The sequence below is a fragment of the Molothrus ater genome, chromosome 5 (assembly GCF_012460135.2).
Source record: "Molothrus ater isolate BHLD 08-10-18 breed brown headed cowbird chromosome 5, BPBGC_Mater_1.1, whole genome shotgun sequence".
In the NCBI taxonomy this organism is placed as follows: Eukaryota; Metazoa; Chordata; class Aves; order Passeriformes; family Icteridae; genus Molothrus; species Molothrus ater.
In genome coordinates, this window is record NC_050482.2 from 68,863,417 (window position 1) to 68,874,697 (window position 11,281).

The following is an 11,281-nucleotide window of genomic DNA, read 5'->3' on the forward strand; positions in this document are numbered from 1 at the left end:
TTGAAACCACTGGTTGGTGAAACATGACCTAGTTTTACTGAAAGAAATCAGCAAAATAGCTCTCTTAGCTTTTTATTTTTATTTTAAATTTTATTTAATATGTATTTATTTTTTAAAATATTTTTTTATTTTAAAGCACTCCAAATAAAGCAAATTAAACTAATTGTATGGCTAAGAACCAGTGGGGAAGAATGGAAGTTCACTGACCAATTTAATAGCTTTAAGATGCTTTGCAGCATCTCTCAATTCTTTGCTAAGAGTCTAATGATCAAATAGAGAAAAACTCTTGGTTTTCTACACCTTAATGTGTGCCCACACATTTTTAGTGTTTTTATGTAAAGCCAGATGTAAGGTGCACCTGTGAACTTGGCTTTTTGGCTGAGAGCCGTGCAAAGCAGAATTGTTTTGCTCCTCTTGTCCTTTTTCAAACCAAAGTGTCAGGAGAGGGGGTTTTGGGCTGGCTCAGGGTTAGTGCAGCCCTGCTCCTATGGAAGGTGCTCTCCACCCACAGGAGCAGTCCTGGCAGAGGGGTTTGGACACTGCTGAGCCTCTCCCCAGAGACTGAAATCCTGAATTTTGTCCTCCTGGGGACAAAGCCAGTACAGGAGCAGAGCAGCACCCAGCTCTGTCCTGCCTTCTTACATGCTCAACTAGAGAGATGTGCCTTTTCTGTTCTAGAGAAAGGTGTCTGGGTGGTTTCAAGCCATATTTAATCTGTCTCTTTCTCAGCAGGTTTGAGACAATTTGAGAAAGAACCCTAGAAGGCCACTAAAGACGCTGGACCAATCAGTTTGGGGGAAAAAAAAAAGGAAAAAGTGCTAAATTGTTCTTTTTATATTTATGTTTATTTACCAAAATGTCTTTTTTTTGCATTATCCCAGTTAAAACCATGTATATTAGCACTGTATTTAATAATCAGTCTAGACATTCATCAGAATAGTACTGCCTTTGCACAAGAGCCTTTATTCCTAAAGAAACCCATGCTGTGAAATATATAGACTCTCCTACTGAAAGTCATAAATATGTATCTGAACAGTGATTTCAGCTGGCATTAGAGGTCAACCCAAAACACATGTAAAGTGAAGTTGCTTGGGAAAGGTGTGCAGTAAACCTATAAAACCAGTGGTTACTTTTGTAATACAGAAGTCTTTTTCTTTCTGCACTTTAGACTAAGGCATGGAAGAAATATCTTTAGTTGACAATGTAATATTTTCTGTAAGTTGCCCATGTCATGAGAAATACTGCATCAATAACGTGTTTTAATTTTTTTTTGTTTTATACTTTTTTTAAGTATCAATTTTTTCCATTCTAGTTTAAGTTAATACCTAAATTTGGATGATTATGTTAGCTGACAGCGGTACTGATATTTCTTTTTGTTGTTAGTGACTAGTAATTGAATGCAATCTAGAATATATATACACACATAGCTTTACAAAGTTTAGCCTAAAGGCACTACTAATGGTAGAATGCTTTAATATGTGCTAGAGTATTATATTTAGCAATAAACATACATAATTAGCCAATATCACAGCTTAAAAAAAATAAAGACAAAATCACACACTTTTCTATAGTAAGATTTCATAATTGCCATTAGAGGTATGGTGAGATAAGTATTAAAAAAATTTAAATGTCAGTTGCCCAGTAATGGGTAATTAAAAAGAAAGTATAGTTTTTAAAAGAGGAAAAGGTAAGGGTATAGAGGGTCAAAAATAGGTCACTTGTATAAAACATTGTAGTTTAATTTATATAAAACTACCATAATTAAAAAGAAAAATGTAAACAGAGTTGGAGCTTGTTTCAAATGACTGTACACTAAATTGGGCCATCCATCAGTGCCCTACACCAGGTCCAGAGAAAATGAAGTAAACCTCTATCTTTGTGACGCTTCTTTTTACCTCTCTCCCCTGAATATCTTATTTACAGATGTTTTCATTTGTATATAGTAAACACATGGCTTTAGGACGTCAGCTTGGTTTGGATTTACATGCCCTACAGTTTAGCATTTACATCCTACAGTGTACGGGTGGCATAAACTGAGCAACTCAAGCAGCCCCTGAGCATGTTGTTAAGAGCTTTGTTGTGCACCAGAACCCCCAGGACCTCCCTTATCACCACTTCCATGTCTCACAGCATCTGGCTTCTTCCTCAAGAAGTGTAAATTTCTATTTCAACCCAAAGCTGGGCTCCCCTGCTTGGCTGAAACATCTTGTTTACATCTAGGGATGCACAAAGTTATCTGTAGGGGGTGAAACTGTGCCTGACATTGTCTGTGGGTTGTCGTGGTTTTTGTTTGGGGGTTTTGTAAACACTCCTCTGAGTCTTTCAAATACATCTGATAGCTGCAATAAAAACCATTTGTTCAAACAATGTATTCTGAAACTGCATCTGCGATAAATGTAATATTTCCATCAGCAGCCCCATTTGTTAATGAGCAGGAATGGAGCAGTTGTTGTTGTAAGTGGGGTAGGAATTGTGCTGAGTCCCTGTGAGATAAGGTGAAGAACCCCTAAGGATGTCCCTCCTGATGCCACAAACCAGCTTGGCTTTGGCCTAGCAAAATCTGAAAAAAAAAATTTGAATATGACAGTACTTGAATTTGAATATGAAAATATTTTAGAGCAATTAACTGTGAAGCTGTCTCAGGGCTTTGCTTTGGTGATTTTTAATAAGAGTTTTTTCTGTGCTTTCCTTAGATAAAGCCAGCCTGTGTCTGAGTGTAATGTCCTGGGTGCTGCCAGCAGAGCTGCAAAAATCTAAGTTCATGTTTGAGACTCCCAGTCTGATGTTGGAGGCAGCCCTTGTGTTCAGCTGGCTGGGTTTTACTGTGAGTTATCCCTGCCCACGATGCTGCCTTCAGCTTTCCCCAGGAATCACACAGGAGTTCAGTTTCTAGGTGTTCAGAGGAAAGGTTGTGTGAGGCAACTTTTGTTCTTTAGGTCCTACCTAGAGCACAATCCTGATTTGAAGAATAGGCCACAAAGTGATCTGTATGTCCTAGTACAGAAATTATAGAAACTTATTTCTATCTGATTTCAAATTTGTAAAACCCCAGACTTTAGAAAAAACTATATAAAACAATTTAAGGACTACACTGATCAACTTTTGTGGTTGATAAACTTTATTCATATAAAATTTTAAAGCATTAGAAATTCACTATGAAAATCACAAATATATAAAAAGCAATGCAATTAGAGCATTCTTTGACAGTGACTCACGAGCCAGTATGACTGACCCCTCTGGAAATAACATATAAAAAACTCCATTTAAGTTCCTGGTTTTTTATTAAGCATGTCTCTAATTAAGGAAGACCAGATAAAAAGGAAAGGAAAAGACATTGTCTTTTTACTACTAACCAAAACCAGATTTCTGCTAAGCATCTTTACAAAAACCCCACCCTTATTGCTGCATTCTTATATCAGTTAGTGGTCTCCTCCTTAAAAAAAAGGAGGAAAAAGTAACTGGTCATAACAATTATCAAGTACAGAAGAAGAAATGAAGATCAAGCTGCAGAGCACATCTAATCTGGAAGGAGGTAAATGGACGTCCTGCAGGAACGACCTGCATTTAATACTCTGCTTTGAATGGGTAGTCCTTGTGGTTGACAGCTCTGAAAAGAGAAAGAGTTTGTTATTCAAGCAGTGAGAAAGTATCCTGGGCAGCATTTCCCTGTTGCAGCCTCCCTCCCCAAATGCCAATGTACTCTGCAGCTGTAATTAAACTGAACACAGGCCTGGAGAAAGCCCCTGGAACACCAACATGCTGGAGGGAACACTCCAAATGAATCTCCCTCCTGAAGATCCAGGACATGCCTCATTCAAGTTTAAAGTTCTGGTTTTGGTCATGTGTGTTTTCAAGATGGGATGTGTAAAAATACAGAAAGAAATAGGAGAAATGGATAGTAAGCATAATAAGGAACATACTGGATTACCGGAACTGCCCTCCAGTTCCTGTTAAAGCTGAGGATGACATCCATATCCTTTTTGGACAGTTCAAAGTCAAACACCTATCAGGGAAAGAGAAAAAAAAAAAAGCAGCTCTTTTTAGTTAGGTTTGTGAGTAGTTAGCTCCTAAGTGTGCTTCATGCACTTAGGACTTGGGGTAGGAATGCATTAGGCACAGTTAAGCAATCCTCTTATTTCTCAGGCAAATAAGAACCTTGAAGTCATCAAGATAGTCCTTTTGTTTCTGAGGTGCTGCTCATACCAAGGTCTTACAATTCTGGGTGGCTGAATTCCAACATGGCTGCATTTTGTGTTGTAATGCACACAGAGACTTTAGGTGCTCAGGATGTGTCACAAATACTGGAACTGGAGGTAAATTTTCTGCAACCAGAGAGGTCTACTGGATATCAACTGCAAATAGTTGCCTCACAGGTCATCATCTGAAGAGTTATTGATAGGGGTTCATGGGAAAAATAACTCCAAACCCTCTCACCATGGATTGAAAGCAATACAGAGGTATTGTATAAGATGCCACACCTTATGAGCAAACATCCAGCTAAACTTCACTGCCAAGGGGAGCCACAGCCTCACAGTGAGACAAACTCTAACAGGTCTGGTGTTTGTTCTCAGCGTGTTCCTTTACACCCTAAGGACTTGTTAACCTTTTCCCCAAGGGCAAGTCCAGACCTGGGGCTCCCTTTCTGCAGCAGCAGAGCTCAGACAGCCCTGGTGTAACCCATTTCTCTCCTAGCAGGTACAAAGCACTTTTCCCCAGATTTTCAAATCTCTGTGCCCCCCCTTCCAGTGCCCCAGGTGCTGCTTGGAAACACAGAGGGGCTGTGGGTGTGGGTGCCCATCCTGCACAAAACCAGGCAGCAGCATTTCCCAAGGGAATTTCACCTTCATGTTCTCCTCAACACGGTGAGGTTTGTCAGACTTGGGAATGACAATGATGTCTCTTTGCACCAGAAATCGAATCAGGACCTAGGAAAGAACAAGGAGGAGATGAACACTGAGGTCCCAAGAAATCTATTCAAACACATTTTGTGGATTTTTTTTTCTTTTAGTCTACAATTTATTTTTCACTCTTTGGAAGACTACCACTTTGCACACAGGAGTTTGATATGCCAGGATTTGCTCATGTATTTGACAGAAGACTGGCAAGCCCATAATTTTTTCTAGCCTATGTTGTTTCTACATTGTGCCTTTTGCAGGATTTGGTTTGGTTTTGTTTAGGGTAGTAGCAAGGGGAGAAAAATGATGATGCTCTGGCTTGTATTACGTGAGTGCTCAGACTCAATGAGCATAATGACACTACAGATTATTTTGGGCTCACAGGTAAGTACTCACAAAGGTTCCGCTTTTGGAAGTCCATAAAAGGAAAAACATATTTACAGAATTGAAAAGTTTTCCCCTACCAAAAAACCCCAACTGTTGCATCCAATATTTTCATCCTGCTCTACCTGTCTTAAAATACGATTGTCTTTGATTGCACGTGAACACGTGGCTTTGTTTGAAGTGCAGTCTCTGCACACCCCAGGCAACAACTAATTTGTGTGACTAGCAAACTAATATAGAGAAAAAAAAAATTTAAATAATCAAGCAGCTTTCAATAATTCTTTGTGAACAGAAACAGATTGGAGGCAATCAAATATGTCTCCAAATTACAGGACTCTTCTGAAGAATAACTTAGCTGGAGAAAGGAATAAAAATTTAGGAAGGTGAACACCTGAGGTAAGCATGTACTATTGCTGATCAGTCCAACCCAAAATTTGGCACTCAAGACCTCCTTGAAAATAGCTGATAATTTTTATGAATGCTGTTAAGAACTTGGGCAGAATGAAGAGTCATTAATTTGACTCTTCACATATGAAGAGACTCTTCAAATACAAAGAGTCATACATTATAATGTAGCTCTAGAGAAAGTAGCATCTGCTAGGACTGGCTTGTAAAACATCCAAGGAGGAGGAACTTACCTGGGCAGGGCTTTTATGATGTCTGGCTGCAATGTCCTTAATCTTGGGGTCATCCATAAGTGTGGGTTCCCCTGGCTTAGCCCTGTTAAAAAATAGATGGTGGTAGTAGAAAGGTGATGGCTTCCCTGTAGGATTGTCACATCATGTGACAATCTGCATCAAGACAACAGAACATCTCATTTTAGCTCTATCATTTACCAGTAACAATAACAATAATCTTCCTAGTTCAACTGCAGTGTTTTGTGTTCAGAAAGGCTGCAGTGCTCTCTTACCACGGGCGATTAGGAGAGCCCAGGGGGCTGTAGGCTGTCACAGCAATCCCTTTGGATTTACAGTACTTGACCAGCTTCTCCTGGGTCAGGTATGGATGACACTCCACCTGCAAGCACAGAAAGATGGTTGATAAAAGAGGCAGACCTTGCTGAGCTGCAGAGCATTAAATTTTAAATCCTCTTGTGTCAAAGAAAATGTGAAGACTTGACTTCCAGTATCATGATTCAAATCTATCTTATAAAAAAGTTATTAAAGTCACAGCAGTATCTAGAAGGTTACCAGAGAATAGAGCTTCTCATGCTCTGTATTACCCACAGAAAGCAAAAAATAGATGAGAAGAGTGTTATCTGTGTGGAATCTGGGAAATGAGCCTTCCTGGACTACTGCAGGGCAGGATTGCATCGTCAGAGGGGCAGCTCAGAATACCTCAAGTTTATTTTCTGCTCTGATGCACCCAACATCTCCTTGCTTCAAGGAGCCTCTCTCATTCCTGAAGAAGCTTGGGGAGATGATCTGAACCTACCCTAAGGAAGCAAGCTCATGTTGCAAACAGATATTTGTCTAAGATATCCTGAAAGCAACAGGAACTCCATGGGGATGCTGCTCAGCTGCCCAAGCCATGGCATGGCCACAGGGCTGTGTCTGTGCTCCTCACGTGGCCCTGTGCACACACCCAGCTGTCTGTAACACTGGAGCTTCACTAGCAGGCATGGTGACATGAAAAACACGTACAGTAGTTAACTTACATCTAGCTGGTGTGGGGATTTCCCTGGGTACTCCCCATCTGGAAGAGATGGGCATTTAGCACCCTCAGCTGTGTGCAAAGAGTTTTGGAAATGGAAGAAAATCAGAAGGTCTCTAAGCTGCTGCTGTCCTGTGATTACATTCATGAGGTATGTGGTGAGAATTTGTTATGTAATTGTACTCTTCAACCTTCTTTCTATAATGAAGCTGAGTGGTTTATTTTATGTTGAAAAATGAGTAAGTCCTGTGCATCCCTGTATAGTCCCATGCTGATGCAGAAACTTCCAGTGGGGATTTTGCTGAATATATTTAAGATTACTCTAAATATTTATTATATATTATTTATATATCTAAATGTATATTTCTATATCATATATTATTATATATTATTTTAAATATCTATTATATATTATTTATAGAACATGTATATTATATATTATATGAATTTAGGTATACTCTGTATACACACACATATATTCTAAATATATTTAGGAATACTTCTAAGTGGAAGGTTTCAGCCTCATGGAAGGGGGATCTAGACAATCCTTAAAGTATGGATTCCAATCCTAATCCATTCTATGATTGCAATCCTAATCAATTCTATGATTCCAAGGTTAGCTGAGGAAAGGAAAAAATTCTCACCTGGTTCATTACAGGCTTGTGCTTCAGTCCTGGCTTCTTCAAGATTCTTTCAATCTGCTCATGGTTAAAGTTGGAGACTCCAATGGCTTTTACCAGGCCAGCATCCACCAGCTCCTCCATGGCCTAATGAGTAAGGACAACCAAGGTGGGTGTGAGTTGGTGGTATTGCTGTCAAACTACATTATTTTATTTTTCTCAAGCTCGTGGCAAATGAACAAACAACTCACTCTAGATTAGATTACATAAAAGTATCTCAGCTCATAAAGGAAAATAGAATCCTAATGTATGAACACCCAGTAAATTAACAGCCACACCTAGATTAATCTGAAGGGTTGGTTTTACCATTGTGTGTATCCAAATGTTTTAGGAACAGTAACTACAGAGCTGATAGCTTCCTTCTCTTTAGCCTTACTAAAAACATCCCCTTGCTCCCCAAAAGAAGAGATACAAGCAGGCTGAAATACAATTTTGTGTGGCTGTCCTTCACATCCAAACATATCCCTCAATTTCATTTTGCACACAGATCTCTGCTCCATCTTTAGAGCTGATACTTTCTCTGAAGGGCAAATAGTGACTTACCTCCCATGTGTCCAGGAAATCTGTGTCACTGGGAATACTGTGCCCCTTGTCATCCAGGGGATGCAGCTCTTCACCAGCCTGTAAAACCAAGGCAGGTAATACACAGACTTTTTAAAGTGTGTAATTGCCCACAGTGTGCCAGCACTTTGGACTGCATCTACTGGCAGCAAGTTAGCAGGTTGTTTAAACATCTTGCATAACTAAAAATTATTCTTGTCCATTAGTATTCTTTTTTGGATGAGGGCCATATTTTGCAAAATCAGTCCCTGCATGCAAAGAGTGTGGGGATTAGTAATAATTATGTAACTTTGGCAGGCCTGGATAGGAGGGAACTGACATTCCACAGCCCCTTTATTCTAGTTTCTTATTTATTTTACACAGATGTAGACTGGGGGAAGAAACACACTCCTTCTGTGCTATGCTTCATTTTTCACTGCTGGTTACTTCAGGCCAAGCCAACATCCCCAAAAACCTAGATGTTCATGCTATAACCTGTGCTGGTTACCAGAGGGCCCAGGGTGCTCACACCTACATCTCATTCCAAAAGGCATGCAAAGCCAGACCCCTGTGATAAAACACACCTAATTCTTGCTACCACAGGGATCAGGGAAGAGCCAAATGAACCCCAAACCCCAGCTGTGTGACGAAGATGGCCACAGCAAAGATGAGAGAACTCAGCGTGTTCCTGGGCAGGGAAGGAGGAAAGGTGTGGAGAGCAGGAATACCTTGAATCCCATGGGGAAGTGCATCAGGTAGAGGTCGAGGTAGTCCAGCTGGAGGGCAGCAAGGCTCTTCTGGAACCCTACCTTAACCAGGGACTTCTCATGGAAGGTGTTCCAGAGCTGTGGGAAGAGGACAAGCCTGACTGTCCTCAAAGCCAACGGTCATGAAGGTGGAGTCAGGATTCCCATTTATGAGAAGATATTCTCAGGTATGAATGTAACAATCTGGCATCTGACACAGCAAAGCTGCTAGTGTTAAATTTTTTTTTTTCAGCCTAAATTTTGACTATTGAGCAGCTCTTTCTGTCCCTTTTATCTGTCCACATTGAGGACAGTTATCAATTTTGCTTCATTTTTGAAATCAAAATTCAAGTTTAAATTGAAGAGCAAGTATTATTAAAAAACCATTTCTTTAACAAAAACGAAGTTTAACGTGGGAAATCTTAGTTATACTCAAATTTTTCTGGTTTTGCTGGTGAAAACTCCCTAATTTATTAGCTGAACTGTTCTTTTTGTGAAGGAGCACGTCTGGGACAAGTGGATGACAGAAGGAATGAAGTAAACACCTATAAAATACTTTGATTTCTGCTCCCTTTCAGGATTAACATTTGTACATGACAGAGTTTTCAAATGTCTTGCTTAGCACTGATGAATCCAGACAACTATCTTGCCTTTTTCTTTTCTTTTCTTTTTTTTTTTTTTACTTTTTCCCCCTTTATCTTGGGTGTGTCCAATTGAACATCCGGTACAATTGACTTAATCGATGTCAGGAAATTATTAGATCAGTAATAGCTGTGATATCTTTCCTAAGTTGACAGCAGTTCCTGATAAAGCCAAGTCCAAATTGCAAATACAGGATGAGATGCAAATAAATAACAAGAAAGCCTTGAAGTGAATGTCAGTGAAGGGAATAGGTCCCTATGTGACTTTACAGCTACAATAAGGGTTTCACTGCAAGACAAGCTAAATGCCCCAATAATCCTGCATCCTTGTACCTTAGTGACAATGAAGAGGTCTTCCCGTTTCACAGCTCCCTCCTTGATCTTCTGCTGGACTGCGTTCCCGATTTCATTTTCGTTCTGGTAGAAGTAGGCACAGTCGAAGTGGCGGTAGCCAGCGTCGATGGCAAACTTCACCACCTCTTCCACCTTTCCCGGAGGAGCCTGGAAGCAAACAGAAGGCAGCCATGAGCTCTGCCATGTCCCCCTGGCAGGTCCCAGTGCTGTGACACCTCACAGTCCCCTTTTCCATCTGCTCCTCGCGTTTGCTCATCACCTGCATGGAGTTTGCAGGCACAGCGGCGTTCCTGCAGGGAAGGAGTTCGTTTCTGCAAGACCTCCAGCTCTGCCACTGCCAGCAGCGCTGCCTCCACTGTCATTTCCCCTTTTGCTCCCTGTGTTGCCCAAGGAGTTTCGCCACTTCGCCTTCCCCAAATCCTCCCGGCCGGGGCGGGTCCGTGCCCAGACCCCTCCGACCGTGACCCCATCCCGGGGCTGCGAGCGCTGCCGCTCGCTCTTTTTGCTTGGTTTCTTTCTTTTATTCTGTACCTCTTTCCACCTTCTCCAGTCCCTAATTTATATTTTTTTTCTGCCTTTTCCCCTCGCCTGTTGCTCCCCCCGCCCCGCTCCTGGCATCCCGCCCGGTTACACAAGCGGTGGCCGCCATCGGCCGCATCCTGCGCACGCAGGGCACGGATCCCGCTGTTGGAGGGCTGGTTCCTTCTCTATTTTATTGTTTTTAACTTCATTTCGCATCTCGGCATCTCCCGCCGCATCCCCACCCTCCCTCCCTGCCTTCCTCCTGCGCCGGTACCTGCCAGGTGCCCAGCCCCAGGGCGGGTATCTTCATCTTGTTGCTGAGCTCCACGCAGGGGATGGCCATGCTGCCGCTGTCCGTCTGTCTGTCCGTCGCTCGGAGCCGCTATAAGGACCGGAGCTGGCCCGGCCCCGCCTCGCCCCTCCCCGCCTCGTCACCGGCGACACACACGGGATGCCCGTCAGCCTCTGAGGCTGCAGGGATGAGCAAACCCAGAGCAAAATGTCTCAGCAGCCGAGCTGGCACGCTTTTGCATGCGTTCTCTTGCAAAGGATCAGCAGAATCAGCACCCCTGGAAGCTCTCCAAAGGGGCATGGATATGGCACTTGGGTGCCACTCCTGTGCTGAGAATGACACAGGAGCAGGCAGGAGGCAGTGTTGTAGAAACAGCAAAGAAGCTTTATTCTAGAGAACCGCATGGTTTTTATAGAGTGATATGATAGAGTCTGTTTGATTGGCTAACTAAAAATCCATCTTCCTCACTGTCCTTGAGAAGAACAGAAAGATGAAGTAGAAAACACCACCTGCAGGTTGTTTATACTTAACAGGTTATCACATCCTTACAACTCCCTAAAAATTCTCTCAAGCC

General features: G+C 41.8%; 2 protein-coding genes across 5 annotated transcripts in view; one reads left to right on the forward strand and one right to left on the reverse strand.

Moving 5' to 3' along the window:
- CALD1 (caldesmon 1) overlaps window positions 1-2,371 on the forward strand; it is a 172,540-nt gene extending 170,169 nt beyond the window's left edge. For 3 of the 4 annotated variants that reach the window (XM_054514970.1, XM_054514967.1, XM_054514969.1), the window contains one exon: window positions 730-2,371. In XM_054514970.1, coding sequence (XP_054370945.1) covers window positions 730-761 — 32 coding nt within the window. In that variant the 3' untranslated portion in view covers window positions 762-2,371. The remainder of the gene's footprint in view (window positions 1-729) is intronic. The other variant, XM_054514968.1, reaches the window with a different exon arrangement.
- Window positions 2,372-3,097: 726 nt separating this feature from the next.
- LOC118698375 (aldo-keto reductase family 1 member B7-like) lies at window positions 3,098-10,817 on the reverse strand. The gene is made up of 10 exons (XM_036401611.2): window positions 10,690-10,817; window positions 9,873-10,040; window positions 8,881-8,997; window positions 8,156-8,233; window positions 7,577-7,699; window positions 6,190-6,296; window positions 5,918-5,999; window positions 4,842-4,925; window positions 3,921-4,003; window positions 3,098-3,607 (listed from the first exon to the last, which is right to left on the reverse strand). Exons 1-10 carry the CDS (start codon window positions 10,756-10,758, stop codon window positions 3,565-3,567), a joined length of 954 nt encoding a protein of 317 aa, XP_036257504.1. The 5' UTR covers window positions 10,759-10,817; the 3' UTR covers window positions 3,098-3,564.
- Window positions 10,818-11,281: the final 464 nt, after the last annotated feature.

Coding starts and splice junctions, on each gene's coding strand:
- LOC118698375 (XM_036401611.2), bottom strand. CDS start 10,758: ATGGCCATCCCCTGCGTGGAGCTCAGCAACAAGATGAAGATACCCGCC. Junction 8,998..9,872: donor ACCTCTTCATTGTCACTAAG/GTACAAGGATGC, acceptor CTCTTCCCACAG/CTCTGGAACACCTTCCATGA. Junction 8,234..8,880: donor ACTTCCCCATGGGATTCAAG/GTATTCCTGCTC, acceptor TTGGTTTTACAG/GCTGGTGAAGAGCTGCATCC.